This window comes from Somniosus microcephalus, chromosome 13 (assembly GCF_052327205.1).
Source record: "Somniosus microcephalus isolate GS21.2 chromosome 13, FLI_Smic_1.0, whole genome shotgun sequence".
Classification (NCBI taxonomy): Eukaryota; Metazoa; Chordata; class Chondrichthyes; order Squaliformes; family Somniosidae; genus Somniosus; species Somniosus microcephalus.
In genome coordinates this window covers 111,382,528-111,398,581 of record NC_140999.1, presented here as the reverse complement: position 1 = coordinate 111,398,581, position 16,054 = coordinate 111,382,528, and the positions used below count along the sequence as shown (strand labels likewise).

Sequence of the window (16,054 nt, the reverse complement as noted above, 5' to 3'; positions counted from 1 at the left end):
GGAGAAGCATCCGGGAAGGCGCCGAACACCTCGACTCTCTTCGTCGGGAGCAAGTGGAAGCCAATCACAAAAAGCAGAAGGAGCGCATGTCAACCCAAGCACCCCACCCACCCGCCCCTTCAACCACCGTCTGCCCCACCTGTGACAGTGTCTGTAGGTCCCGCATTGGACTCATCAGTCACCTGAGAACTTTTTTTTTTTAGTGTAGAAGCAAGTCATCCTCGGTTCCGAGGGACTGCCTAAGAAGGAGGTTAGGATTTGGAATGCACTGCCTGATAGGGTGGTGGATACAGATTCAAATAGTAACCTTCAAAAGAGAATTGGATAAATACTTGAAGGAGAACAAAATTGTAGGGATATGGGGAAAGAGCGGGGGAGTGGGACTAACTGAATTGCTCTTAGAAAGAGCCGGGACAGACTCAATGGGCTGAATGGCCTCCTTCTGTGCTGTACTATTCTATGATCAACTTTTTATTTTGCCCATTTTATTTTTCTTTCCCCTTTCTCCCCTCCGTCACTCTGAAGTTTCTGCCTCCTACTGGTTTCCCTTCAGTACTTCTGGCTTAGCCGAACAATGCATGTACCAAATGAGCCACTGGGGAAAGCAAGCTGTAAAATGACCTTTGTTGTACAAATGCTACTCTAATTAATTTTTGTGGACCTTTTTGATCTTGCTGCTTATTTTAATGGCATTGATAGACATTTGCACCAGACTGGTGTGACCGGGAAATAGGCCAAGGAGGACTCGTAAAAATCAACATTTCATTGTGCAGCACACACGTCTGCTGCATATATGACAAATAAAATTGAATTGAATTGAATTGAGGGTGTTAAAACAAGTGAGATTTGAGGCTTTGGATGGGGGGAAGTGGGGTGGGACGTAACTCCGTGCAGGAGGTAGCGAGAATCTCATCAAATGGGCTCCGCTGTAATTGTGTGATACTGAACATCCATATTACTTGTAGACCAGCCTTACTGGAGCGAATGCCTCTCATACAGAAGAGTGCAGCCAACGGACCTGTGCACGCTGTGGTTAATGGTGAAGAAAAGGAGGCGGGGGGCAGCTTACCAGCACAAGAGCAGCTGTCCCAGCAAGCTCAGGTAAACCGATTGTACTGCATGTTTTTCAACTGTCTCTCTATGAAATGTAGAACCTGCTGAATACAAAGCCGTCTTGAGGTAGGAATCGCTACGCAGGAAATATCCAGTCCCATTTATGCCAACCTAAGTCTTCACAGGGATTAATTGATTACCGTCCCACAAATCACACACCGTTGGTCATTAAACCAGCCCGTCCAACGTTTCCATTAAGCCACACAGCCGTGTAGTGGTCTGCAGGTCCCATGCAGGCCGCTCACCGGCTTCTACAGGGAAGAAACATCGCATGCACGAAAATTTGAATGGGTCGTGCACCCAGTTAAAGGGACCGTGCAATAAAAAAATTAGAGGGAACATTGAGCCCATCATATTTTAATTCTTGAGTTAATTAATGAGGGGCAAATTTTAATAAGGAAGTGTGGAATATAAGTTAGTTAAGTGTTATTTAATAATCATGGGGAATGTCTATTAATGGGGAATAAACATAGTATATAATAATGGGGTAAATAAACGAATGAAGATTAAGCACAGTATGCATTAGATAGGAGTATGAGAGCTTTTTAGATTGAATGTTGATCCAGAAAAATTAAGCAAATTTAGATAAATTTGTGGTGAAATGGGAACCTGGATAGTTTAGGTTGAATTTTAGCTCTGCGAGCTGAGAGTGGGTGTTTAAGCTTTGCTTCTTGCTGATTATTGTCTATTTTAGTCGAAGTGTTAACCCATTTAAAACAAATGGCCGTTCTGATTTGTTCTGACGGCCTCCAATTCTGCCTCCAACTGATAACCTCCAGTTCCAATCAATTAAACTGGCTTTCCTTTAAACACTGAAGTGGACTATTGAGATATAAAGCTGGCGGTTGACATTTATGGGGTTCAGTTTTCTGCTACTTTTGTGTACTCTGATAACTTTGAAGACTGGGTACTGATTTGAGGGAATTCAATCACCAATAATGTATTTTTCTAAATTAAAAAAAAAAAAAAAAAATAGATCAGCAAAAAAATGAAACTTTGGAAGGGAAGGAGGGCCAACTCATTTATCTTATCTGATGATTATGGCCAAAATCCAAATCTACTTGACCGGGTATGCTATTCAGAATCATTAAAAAAAAAAGACTCAGCACGCCTTCAAACCAGGCCCAGTACATTACCTCCGAGAGAAACCCTCACTGCTCTGTTTGGATCCAAATGCAAGCAAACCCTTGGGTTCTTCCCCCCCCCCCCCCCCCCCCCCCCCCCCCCCCAAAATAGCGACTTGATAAGGTGTTCCACCAGACTGGCAGGAGACAGCCCCATTTTACAGGCAGAAAGACAACAGAAAATTGCACAAAAAAACTTGCCAAGTTCTCAAAAATGTGGTCCCCATTACTGGCCTACTGCCCACAAACATAACATCAGGTTGGAAGGGCACATATCAACCCACCCAATCAACCGAGGTTATAATACGAGGGAACAGCAGAATATGACAGTGGAGCTGAACTCGTACACCGCAAAATGCTTGGGGTACATTGGCTCTGACAAACCGCTGGGCTCATTCATCTCCAAACTACTCTGGATGGGCTAAATTCACGACCCAGTGTTTTAATTCACAGTATGTTATTTCAGGTTAACAATTTGCTGGATCTGCTTGGTGACAGTAACCCAGCTGCATCAGTGCCTCAAGAAAGCAAAGTACCTCAAACAGGTGGAGAGCTACTAGATCTTCTGGATGGATTAAATCTGTCGGGTGAGAAAGAACTTCATGGAAAGTGTATGTAATTGATAACATGGGCGCTATATAAATGCAAGTCTTTCTTTTCTTCTTACTCTTGTGTTGAGGCCAAGGGCACAGCAACTTGCATTTATATAGCAGTGTAACTTTTTTTTTTAATCCCAAGGTGTTTCACAGGTGTATTGAGACAAAAATGGATGCTCAACCAAAGGAAATATTTGGAGAGGTGACCATAAGCTTAGTCAGAGGTGGGTTTTAAAAGAGGAGGAGAGGCAGAAGGATTTAGGGAGGGAATTCCAGATCATGAGGCCTTGATGAGCCAAATGTTCAGAGGGCATTATAGGGCTGGCGAAGGTTAGAGAGATGTGGAGGGGCAAGGCCATAAAGTGATTTAAACACAAGGGTGAGAATTTAAAATTGGAGGCACTGATCTCCCTTTTTCTCAGGACTTCCAAACTTGGAACTCCTTATGTCAACTTCAGTCTTCTCTTCATACAATCAACAGACTTTTAAACCCCAAGGCTCACTGGTACACTGCCTCTGATGCCAGCTCTTGGAACCCATGAAAATTTGAGTCCTGGGTGCTGTCAGGAAATTTTTAGATGAGTTGATGGCACAAATCGATACAAATGGGTATGATCTGATTGCCATTACAGAGACGTGGTTGCAAGTTGATCAGGGCTGGAAACGAAATATTTCAGGGTATTTGACAATTTGGGAGGATAGACAGAAAGGAAAGGGAGGTGGGGTGGCTTTGTTGGTAAAGGATGGGATCAGTGGAGTGGTGAGAAGTGATATTGGCTCAGAAGATCAAAAATGTAGAATCGGTTTGGGTAGAGATAAAAAATAATAAAGGGAAAAAGTCTCTGGTGGGTGTAGTCTACAGGTCCCTGAACAGTAGCAATACTGTTGGACAGAGTATAAATCAACAAATAATGGAGGCCTGTAAAAAAAAGGTACGGTAATAATCATGGGTGATTTTAATCTCCATATTGATTGGACAAATCAAATTGACCATGGTAGCCTTGAAGAGGAGTTCGTAGAGTGCATCCGGGATGGTTTCCTAGAACAGTATGTAATGGAACCAACCAGGGAGCAGGCTATCTTGGATCTGGTACTGTGTAATGAGCCAGAATTAATAAATGATCTCATAGCAAAGGATCCTCTAGGAAAGAGTGATCATAGCATGGTTGAATTTCAAATTCAGTTGGAGGGTGAGGAAGTTGTATCTCAAACCAGTGTCCTGATCTTAAACAAAGGCAATTACAGTGGCATGAGGGCAGAACTGGCTAAAATGGACTGGAAAAATAAATTAAAGGGTAAGACAGTTGAAATGCAGTGGCGGACATTTAAGGAGATATTTAATAACTCTCAACAAAAATGTATTCCAGTGAGAAAGAAAGATTTTAAGAGAAGGGAGCACCATCTGTGGCTAACTAAGGAAATAGGATGGTATCAAATTGAAAAAGAAGGCATACAATGTTGCCAAGATTGGTGGGAGACCAGAGGATTGGGAAATTTTTAAAAACCAGCAAAGGATGACTAAAAAAATAATAGAGAGAAGATGAATTATGAGAGTAAACTGGCAAGAAATATTAAAACAGTAAGAATTTCTACTGGTATATAAAAAGGAAGAGGGTAGATTGGGTGACCGCTTTGCGGAACACCTCCGTTCAGTCCGTAAGGGTGACCCCGAGCTTCCGGTCGCCTGTCATTTTAATTCACCGCTCCATTCCCACTCGGACCTCACCGTCCTTGGCCTCTTGTATTGTTCCACGGAAGCTCAACGTAAACTCGAGGAACAGCAAATCATCTTCCGATTAGGCACTTTGCAGCCTTCCGGACTCAATATCGAGTTCAATAATTTCAGATCATAACCTCAGCCTCTATTACTTTTTTCCTTTTAATTTTTTCCACCCCTTTGTTTTGGGTCCTCCTTTCCCCCCCCCCCCCCCCCTCTCCTTTTGTTTCTCTCTCTCACCTGGCAGCTGTCCTTATCCTGCCAGTACACTTCACACCTAATCTCAGCTGCCTTTTGTCTCCACGGGCCCATTACCATCTCATCTGGCTTCTAATACCTTTTATTGTCTCCTTTTCTTCTTTTGTTCGATCGCAGCTTTGCCTTCGATCTTTTTATTTTCTTTCCAGTTTTGAAGAAGGGTTTCAACCCGAAACGTCAACTCAAATTTCTCTCCACGGATGTTGCCTGACCTGCTGAGTTTTTCCAGCATTCTCTGTTGTTATTTTAGCTACAGTAAACGTTGGTCCCTTAGAGGATGAGACTGGAGAATTAATAATGGGGAACGAGGAAATGGCAGAGACTCTGAACAAATATTTTGTATCTGTCTTCACGGTAGAAGACACTAACAACATCCCAATAATGGATAATCAAGGGGCCACAGGGAGGAGGAACTAAAAACAATCACTATCACTAAGGAAATAGTACTTGGTAAAATAATGGGACTAAAAGATGACAAGTCCCCTGGACCAGATGGCCTGCATCCCAGGGTCTTAATAGAAGTGGCTGCAGAGATAGTGGATGCATTGGTTGCAATATACCAACATTCCCTGGACTCTGGAGAGGTCCCAGCGGATTGGAAAACCACAAATGTAACACCCCTATTTAAGAAAGGAGGGAGACAGAAAGCAGGAAACTATAGACCAGTTAGCCTAACAGCTGTCGTTGGGAAAATGTTGGCGTCCTTCATTAAGGAAGCAATAGCAGGGCATTTGGAAAATCATAATGCAGCCAAGCAGAGTCAGCATGGTTTTATGAAAGGGAAATCATGTTTAACAAACTTGCTGGAGTTCTTTGAGGAGGTAACGAGCAGGGTGGACAAAGGTGAGCCAGTGTGGATGCGGTGTATTTGGATTTCCAGAAGGCATTCGATAAGGTGCCACATTAAAGGTTACTGCATAAGAGAAGAGCTCATGGAATTGGGGGTAATCTATTAGCATGGATAGAGAATTGGCTAACTAACAAAGCAGAGAGTCAGGATAAGTGGGTCATTTTCCAGTTGGCAAGCAGTAACTAATGGGGTGCCACAGGGATCGGTGCTGGGACCTCAACTATTTACAATCTACATTAATGACTTGGATGAAGGGACCGAGTGTAATGTTGCCAAGTTTGCGGATGATACAAAGATGGGTGGGAAAGCAAGTCGTGCAGAGGACTCAAAGAACCTGCAAAGGGATATAGGCTAAGTGAGTGAGCAAACATTTGGCAGATGGAGTATAATGTGGGAAAGTGCGAGGTTATACACTTTGGCAGGAAAAATAAAAAAGCAAATTATTATTTAAATGGAGAGAGATTACAAAATGCTACAGTTCAGAGGGACCTTGTGCATGAAACACAAAAAGTTAGCATGCAGGTACAGCAAGTAATCAAAAAGGCAAATGGAATGTTGGCCTTTATTTCAAAGGATTTGGAGTATAAAAGCAGGGAAGTCCTGCTACAACTGTACAGGGTATTGGTGAGGCCACACCTTGAGTACTGCGTACAGTTTTGGTCTCATAAGAACATAAGAAATAGGAGCAGGAGTAGGCCAATCGGCCCCTCGAGCCTGCTCCGCCATTCAATAAGATCATGGCTGATCTGATCCTAACCGCCAATCCACTATCACAGAACCATCTCCTGAATCTAACAGAATTAGACACACGAAATAGGAGCAGGATCAGGCTACACGGCCCCTGGGCCCGCTCCGCTACCCACAGGGCCATGACCGATCCGAACCTAGACTCATGTCCAAATTCCTGCCCGTTCCCCGTAACCCTTAATTCCCTTTACTTCTAGGAAACTGTCTATTTCTGTTTTAAATTTATGTAATGATGTAGCTTCTACAGCTTTTTGGGGCAGCATATTCCATGGTCCTACCACCCTCTGAGTGAAGTAGTTCCTCCTCATCTCAGTTTTGAAAGAGCAGCCCCTTATTCTAAGACTATGCCCCCTAGTTCTAGTTTCACCCATCATCGGGAACATCCTCCCCGCATCCACCTGGTCCAACCCCTTCACAATCTTATATGTTTCAATAAGATCGCCTCTCATTCTTCTGAACTCCAATGAGTAGAGTCCCAATCTACTCAACCTCTCCTCATATGTCCATCCCCTCATCTCCGGGATTAACCGAGTGAACCTTCTTTGTACTGACTCGAGAGCAAGTATGTCCTTTCTTAAGTATGGACACCAAAACTGTATGCAGTATTCCAGGTGCGGTCTCACCAATACCTTGTACAACTGAAGCAATACCTCCCTATTTTTATATTCTATCCCCCTAGCAATGAAAGCCAACATTCCATTGGCCTTCTTAATCACTTGCTGCACCTGCATACTGACCTTTTGAGTTTCGTGCACCAGGACCCCCCGATCCCTTTGTACTTTAGTACTTTCCAGTTTCTTGCCATTAAGATAATAACTTGCTCTACGATTTTTCCTGCCAAAGTGCATAACCTCACACTTTCCAGTATTGTATTCCATCTGCCAAATCTCTGCCCACTTACTTAGCCTGTCTATGTCCCCTTGCAGGTTTTTTATGTCCTCCTCACTCACTACTTTCCCTCCCATCTTCGTATCATCTGCAAACTTTGATATGTTACACTCTGTCCCCTCCTCCAAATCGTTAATATAGATTGTAAAGAGTTGGGGACCCAGCACTGACCCCTGCGGAACACCACTAGTTACTGATTGCCAGTCTGAGAATGAACCATTTATCCCAACTCTCTGCCTTCTGTTAGATAGCCAATCCTCTATCCATGCCAGAATATTACCCCCAATCCCGTGATTTTTTATCTTAAGCAATAATCTTTTGTGTGGCACCTTGTCAAATGCCTTTTGGAAGTCTAAATACACTACGTCCACTGGTTCCCTTTTATCCACCCTATATGTTACTTCCTCAAAGAACTTGCATTGGAGGCAGTTCAGAGACGATTCACTAGATTAATTCCAGAGATGACGGGGTTGACTTATGAGGAAAGGTTGAGCAGGCTGGGCTTGTACTCATTGGAATTTAGAAGAACGAGAGGTGATCTTATTGAAACATATAAGATACTGAGGGGGCACGACAAGGTAGATGCAAAGAGGATGTTTCCCATCATGGGGAAATCTAGAACGCGGGGGCACAGTTTTAGAATAAAGGGTCGCCCTTTTAGAACTGAGATGAGGAGGAATTTCTTCTCTCAGAGGGTCGTAAATCTGTGGAATTCTCTGCCCCAGAGAGCTGTGGAGGCTGGGTCATTAAATACATTTAAGGTGGAGATAGACAATTTTTTGCAGGATAAGGGAGTGAAGGGTTATGGGGAGTGGGCGGGGAAGTGGCTTTGAGCCCAAGATCAGCCATGATCTTTCTGAATGGTGGAGCAGGCTCGAGGGGCCAAGTGGCTTATTCCTGCTCCTATTTCTTATGTCAGAGGTATGGAGTTCTTTTATATTATTAGGTGCTGCCATCAGTAGTATTGCATGGGTGACACAAAATAAAAAAAACATTAAAAGGGGGAATAACTTGCTGTTCCCTGCCAGTATAGCCCCCATTATAATGAGTAATTTCCCAACATCCTGAGCAAGCTGGTGCAGTGGTAGGGTTTTAAAAAACATTTGTTCTTGGGATGTGGGCACTGGAAATATATTTATATACCATCCATAAATGTCCTGAGGGCATTAATCACAGTGTGGGACCAGAGACACATGTAGGTCAGACCAGGTAAGGGTGGCAGGTTCCTCCCTGCAGGACATTAGTGAACCAGTTGGATTTTTTACAACAATCTGGCAGCTTTCCGGTACTGGCCCACAAATAGTCAGAGTTGTCTAATTCAATTTCACAACTGTCCCCGCTGAGCTTTGAACTCATAACCTCTGGGTTCAGGGTCTAATATTTCAACAACTAAGCTACTGTAGGCGACCAAAATCATTTCTTGACGCAGCATTACTTGTGGGCAGAAGAGGGAAGTGAGCAGAAGCTACTTCCGATTGACCACGATTAAATCAGCAGTAAATTATCTGCAAAGCGATGACCCAATCTGTAACTCTGAAATTAGGTTATAAATTCCACTCCTTTTCTCTGCACTGAAGGGTGCAAAATCTCCGGAGATGATTTCCTTGGATGAATTATTGGCCCAGCTCCTCGGCCAAATCCCGAACTTCAGTCACACTCTCCAGGTCTCCACACACAGTTCAGCAGGCAAGTAGAAACTGAGATGTTACCTTTTATTTGTTGATTCATGCGCTGCTAACTTCTCTCTGCCCTCCTGGCCCGGAGATACTGATCCCTCGCTGGGATACGGGTGTACGTGTTGGCCTCTGATACCTCACCCAAGTGGCTATTAATTACATTACATTATTCGTTGTATCTGCATACAGGTAAAAGTTCAGGACTGATGTCAGGAAGCATTTCTTCACACAAAGCATGATTAGTACCTGGAGAGGTTTTCCACCTAGGGTACCGAAGCCCAACACTGCAATAACTCGAGGCGTTGGAAGCTTTTTTGGGGAAAAGTGTAGATTTCTATGGAAGAATGAGCTAGATAGGCCACATGGACTCTCCTTATTGTGATGGGTGAGCCTCGATGGTGAGGGGTCAGCAGGCTATTTGTCCACAGGGGCATCACTGCCTTGCCAATCATGTCTTCATCCAGTATCCAACTGGTGCCTGTTTCTTTCCTCCCTAACCCAGGTATGCTGCAGCCCCCCAGTGCACTCAGCTAATGGCACGGACCAAGGATATAAACTGGCCCTTCCTAGTCTTGTTGACTCAGCTACTCGCTGAATAAATTCCCTGAGGCATTAAGAAGTCCAATGAATGCAGTATTAATACAGCACATTATTTGAATGATGTCCAAATAGTGTATTTTATTGACTGTCTACTGTGAGGATTCCCTACCTTTAACCAGTGGATCCCCCCCCCCCCCCGCCAATTTTAAAAAAACTTTACTCTGGACCCCTAAAGAATTGTAAATGGTTTTGCTGAGTTACAAAGGGCAAGGCTGAAAACAAAACCTTGTGTTTATTTTTATTCCCCTAATTCCTTTTTAAAATATATTTCAGATTCGTCAGGTCTATCGGGTGGGCAACCACAATTGGTACTTGATGGTATCTCTCCTCCCAGTCCGCAGAGCACTTCCAGTTTAAAGCAAGGTAAGGTACAACTGTTTTATGCGAATCCCACCCTACAGTAAAAAAGTATACAACAACACGCACCGAAATAATTGTTTCCCACTGGATGTGGCATAAACACTTAGGCCTAGAAATTGGGTTGGGGCGCAAAAGTCGGCGGAGCGCAGGATTTAGCGCAGCGATCGGAGTGATACCGATCGCCAGATATTCAGTTTCATTGCCTCTCAAGGGAGACGGAGCGAGGCTCGAGGCGCTCCGCGTCCCTCTTAGGGAGCTGAAACTGAATATCGCAGCGCAACGTGCCGCAGCGCCACACGCTGCGGCACGGCACGCTGCGGTACTGCAGGCCTTCCTCCCACTGTTAAGGGGGAGGTGCCTGCAACAGCGCGATCCCCAATCGCGAGTGCCGGCAAATGAGCCCGGCACCAAGGAGAAGTGCCGGGCTCTCGGGGAAACAGCCGGCAATGCCGCGGGGTGGGGGGAGGTTAGGAGGCCGGGGACGGAGGTGCTGGCAGGCGGCCGCCGGAAAAGTGGCCGCACCGCACCTCCACCTTAACTTGCGCCGCTGCCGGCACAGTAAGGCCCCGTGAACCGGGCGCGGGTAGCGAGCGGCGCAACTGCGGCGTTTGCTACCAAATATCGCGAACGGCGCACGAATGGGGCGCTGCGCACACTGATGACATCATCGGTGGCGGCGCAGCGCAAATGCCTAACGCCACCATTAGCGCCCCTACTGAATATCGCCGGAGACGCAGCCAGTGGCGCTACAGCCACTGACTGCCTCTTTAGGCGCTAACAGGTGGCGCTACTCACCCAATTTCTCCCCCTTAGTGTGGAATTTCCGTTCGTTCTGAGATACCAGCGAGCATAGATAGAGCTGGGGTTATCAATATAACAAACCGAAGAACCGCATTCAGAGAAAAGAGAGCTGACAAGTGGATGGGGCAGTGAACTCAAACTGTCCTTGAAAGTTGGGGCCTCTTTGTGAATGCAGCCCAGACTGATTAGATGAAATTCTCAGTTGCCCTGCCAACCACAAGGACCCTATCCAACCCATTTCACTTTGCCTCTAATCAGGATCCACCTCAAGTATTCTTTGGGGGGGTGGGGAGGAGCGCCCATGTTTGGTGAGCTCTCATGTTCGGTGAGCTCCTGTGACTCTGTCTGTTTTATTCCTCATCGGTTAATTAGCTATTTCTTGCTGACTGGCTTGATGGCGCAAGGTGCAAGGCAAAAGGAGCTGGTAATGGGACAAGTTAAGAAACAAAAGAGGACTCTAATGGGACAAGTTAAGAAACAAAAGATGACTCTAGATGAAGTGTAAATGGCAATGGCAAAATCATCAACAGCTGCCATGTGAGGGAAAAAATAAAACAGCCATGGTTATGGTCTGAAATTGTTGAACTCAATGTTGAGTCCAGAAGTCTGTAAAGTGCTAAATCGGAAGATAGGTGCTGTTCCAACGAAGCTCGACATAAGCTCGAGGAACAGTGCAAGAGGCTGAGGATGAAGAGATCGGAGTGGAGCAAAGAATTAAAGTGACAGACAACCAGAAGCTAGGGGTCATGCTTATGGACTGAACAGAGGTGTTCCGCAAAGCAGTCACCCAATCTGCGTTTGGTCTCCCCAATGTAGAGGACACCACATTGTGAGCAGTGAATACTCATTACAAGCAGTACAAGTAAATCGCTGTTTCACCTGGAAGGAGTGTTTGGGGGCCCTGGACAGTGGGAAGAGAGGAGGTAAAAGGGCAGGTGTTGCATCTCCTGCGCTTGCATGGAAGGTGCCGGGGTGTTGGGGGTGATAGAGGAGTGGACCAGGGTGTCACTGAGGGAGTGGTCCCTTCGGAATGCTGAAACATAGAAGATAGGAGCAGGAGTAGGCCATTCGGCCCCTCGAGCCTGCTCCGCCATTCAATGCGATCATGGCATGAAAGGGGGGGGGAGGGGAAGATGTGTTTGGTGGTATGACGTTGGAGGAAGCGTAAATGGCAGAGGATGATCCGTTGAATGTGGAGGCTGATGGGGTGAAAGGTGAGGACAAGGGGAACCCTATCGTGGTTCTGGGAGGGTAAGGGGTGAGAGCAGCAGTGTGGGGAATGGAACGGACACGGTCGAGGGCCGTGTCAACCACGGTAGAGGGGAATCCTTGGTTGAGGAAAAAGGAAGACATATCGGAAGCACTAGTATGGAAGGTGACATTGTCAGAACAAATGCGGCGGAGATGGAGGAACCGGGAGAATGGAATAGAATCCTTACAGGAAACTGGGTCGGAGGAAGTGTAGTTCAGGAAGCTGTGGGAGTCATTGGGCTTATAGTGGATGTTTGTCAATAGCCTATCCCCAGAAATGGAGACAGAGAAGTCAAGGAAGGGAAGGGATGAGTTGAAGATGGACCACGTGAAGGTGAGGGAAGGGTGGAAATTGGAAACAGTGAATGAAATGTTCTAGTTCAGGGTGAGAGCAAGGAACGGCACTGATACAGTCATCAATATACTGGAAAAAGAGGTGAGGGAGGGGACCTGAGTAGGACTGGAACAAAGAATGTTCCACATATCCCACGAAAAAGCAGGCATAGCTAGGGCCCATGTGGGTTCCCATAGCAACGCCTTTAATTTGGAGGAAGTGAGTGGAGTCGAAGGCGAAGTTGTTCAATGTGAGAACAAGTTCAGCCAGGCGGAGGAGTGTGGTGGTGGATGGGGACTGGTTGATCCTCTGTTCAAGGAAGAAACGGAGCGCCCTCAGGCCGTCCTGGTGGGGGATGGAAGTGTAGAGGGATTGTACGTCCATAGTGAAAAGGAGACGGCTGGGGCCAGGAAACTTGAAACTGTTAAAGTGGCGTAGGGCGTCTGAAGAGTCACAAGTATAGGTGGGAAGAGACTGGACAAGGGGGGAAAAAAATAGATTTGAGATGGGAAGAAATCAGTTCCGTGGGGCAAGAACAGGCTGTAATGATGGGGCTTCCAGGGCGGCTCTGTTTGTGGATCTTGGGAAGGAGGTAGAAGCGGGCTGTGCGGGGTTGGGGAACTATGAGGTTGACAGCCATGGAGGGAAGATCTCCAGAGGAGATGAGGTCAAGGACAGTCTTGGAAACAATGGCTTGATGTTTGGTAGTAGGGTCATGGTCCAGGGGGAGATAGGAGGAGGTGTCAGAGAGTTGGCGTTCAGCCTCCGCATGGTAGAGCTCGGTTCGGACCCTGTGTTTTCTTTTTTCTCTCGCATGGCAGCTGTTGATAATTCTGCTATTGCCACTTACACCTCATCTAGAGTCACCTTTTGTTTCTTAACTTGTCCCATTACCATCTCCTTTTGCCTTGCACCATCATCCCTTTTGTCTTTTAATATCTCCTGCCTTCCATCCTATCACAGACCTTCCCTTTGTTCTTTCCTCCCCTCCTCCCTTCCCCTGCCCCACACTTGCTTAAAAATCTGTTACTTCTCCAACTTTTTCCAGTTCTGACGAAGGGTCATCGACCTGAAACGTAAACTCTGTTTCTCTCTCAACGATGCTGCCTGACCTGCTGAATATTTCCAGCATTTTCTGTTGTTGCTGTAGGCTGTAATCGTTGGTGGGTTGGATGAATTGCTGAAGTGGGCCGCCTTCAGTTCCTGGGCAAAGGTTGAACATCTCAGGATTATCTAATGGCCAAGTTCAAGTCCAATTCCTACAACCCCCCCCCCCCCCCCCCCCCCCAAGTAGATACCTTGTGCTGCTGTTTCTGCCCCCCCCCCCCCCCCCCAACATAAGTGAAGGAACCCGAGCAATCACTGTCTGGGCCACTGGTTAATCTTTTGCCTTAGCGGCAAATTTCTCAAATAATCAGTTGGAGAGAACACCCAGTAGTAAGTTGATCTTGGAGGATGCAGCACAAGATTGAGCACAAACCAGTGGTTACTACACAGATTGGAAGGAGCAGACTCGACACAGAGTCTTGAATTATCCTGACGTAGCGATTCCTGGGCTATGATCATGAACAAAATATTTAAAGGGAGTGTCGCAATCAGTGCCTATGTAAAAGCCAAGAGATCGTGCAGGGAATTGTCAGTAACAATTGTATCATTTTTTTTAACTTTATTTCACATTGAGTGCCAGTGGTCTCATTACTTTAGTATGTACCCATATTTAAATATTTACATTACTAATGCATTGTAGAGCTGTACTTTGAGATTGCAACTTGTGTTTGATCTCCATATATGGCTGTCCCGGTTGGTTGATCGTTACCAAGGCATCAATGGGTCTGGGGAGAGATCGGAAATATGGTATTGAGATAGAGGATTAGCCATGATCATATTGAATGGCGGAGCAGGCTCAACGGGCCGAATGGCCTACTCCTCCTATTTTTCTATGTTTCTAACTCCTCTGCTATGGACACCTCGTGCCACCCGAGGCTGACTCTGCCAAAGCATTCACCACCAAACCATCATCTATGAGGCAGATCAGGAACAAGACGGCATGACAATATAAAAGTCAATCCTAACCGAATGGGCCTTACTACCAATGCTGCACAAGTGAGAGCCCTGAACCGTAACAGTTGGAAGAAGCTTTGGCAGCAACATGCTCTTGCAGATAAGCCTCCCGATGACAAGTGATCTCACCATGGGAATTGAGCTCTCCGGATGGGCCATTTGGTAAAGGTAACTGAAATCCGAAGCTCGCAGGTTCAATTGCCAGTCTGTGCTGAGTTCACTGATCTCAGCTTGGGCAGTGGTCGGGCTACTGCACTTGGCCTCAGCACCCATGGACTGAAGGGAGAGGAAACTCAAGTGAGGACAGTATTTGGCTCGACTTTGACGTCCCACCCCACATGATTGAACATATAAATAATGGCAGCTCGGGTGAGAGCACCTCCGTGAGAATGTAACTGGACCCCAGCAGGAGTTGACTCCTTCAGAAGAGGAGAAAGGGAGGAAATTAGCCAAAATAAAAAGGAAATTGGGTTGCAGGCATTGCTGAGCATCACCTGGTGGCCAGCCATAGAGTTGGATTAGCAGAGGAGATAGCTTCAAGAGCAGCATCTTAGTTGAGATATTGTGACGGGTGTGAAAGAAGCAGAATAAAGTCTAACTGCTTTTTATAGAATCATAGAAAGTTACAGCACGGAAGGAGGCCATTTTGGCCCATCGTGTCCGCGCTGGCCAACAAAGAGCTATCCAGCCTAATCCCACTTCCCAGCTCTTGGTCCGTAGTCCTGCAGGTTAGAGCATCCCAAGTGCACTTCCAAGTACTTTTTAAATGTGGTTAGGGTTTCTGACTCTATCACCCTTTCAGGCAGTGAGTTCCAGACCCCCAAAACCCTCTGGGTGAAGAAATTTCCCCTCAAATCCCCTCTAAACCTTCCCCCAACTACTTTATATCTGGTTTTTGACCCCTCTGCTAAGGGAAATAGGTCCTTTCTATCTACTTTATCTATGCCCCTCATAATTTTATACACCTCAATCAGTTCTCCCCTCAGCCTCCTCTGTTCCAAGGAAAACAGACCCAGCCTATCCAGTCTTTCCTCATAGCTAAGATTCTCTACTCCCGGCAACATCCTTGTAAATCTCCTCTATACTCTCTCTAGTGCAATCACATATTTTCTGTAATGTGGTGACCAGAACTGCACGCAGTACTCTACCTGTGGCCTAATTAGTGTTTTATGCAGTTGAAGTATAACCCCCCTACTCTTATATTCTATGCCATGGCTAATGAAGGCAAGCATTCCGTATGCCTTCTTAACCACCTTAGCTACTTGGCCTGCTACCTTCAGGGATCTGTAGACATGCACCCCAAGGTCCCTTTGTTCCTCTGCACTACTCAGTGTCCTACCATTTAATATGTATTCACTTTCTTTGATAGCTCTCCCCAAATGCATTACCTCACACTTCTCTGGATTGAATTCCATTTGCCACTGTTCTGCCCACCTAACCAATTTATTGATATCTTCCTGCAGTCTACAACTTCCTCCTTCAGTATCAACCACACAGCCGATTTTAGCATCATCTGCAAACTTCTTAATCATACCCCCTATATTCAAGTCTAGATCATTGATATATACCACAAAAAACAAGGGACCTAGTACTGAGCCCTGCAGAACTGGAAACAGCCTTCCAGTCACAAAAGCACCCATCAACCATTACCCTCTGCTTCCTGTCTCCGAGCCAGTTT

The 16,054-nt window shown here is 45.9% G+C and overlaps 1 protein-coding gene across 2 annotated transcripts in view; it reads left to right on the top strand.

Moving 5' to 3' along the window:
• The window catches only part of LOC147108550 (AP-1 complex subunit gamma-1-like), a 145,037-nt gene that overhangs the window by 117,567 nt on the left and 11,416 nt on the right, over positions 1–16,054 (top strand). For both annotated transcript variants that reach the window (XM_086005229.1, XM_086005228.1), the window contains exons 18-20: positions 966–1,101; positions 2,704–2,824; positions 9,843–9,932. In XM_086005229.1, the coding sequence (XP_085861355.1) occupies positions 966–1,101; positions 2,704–2,824; positions 9,843–9,932 (347 nt within the window). The remainder of the gene's footprint in view (positions 1–965; positions 1,102–2,703; positions 2,825–9,842; positions 9,933–16,054) is intronic.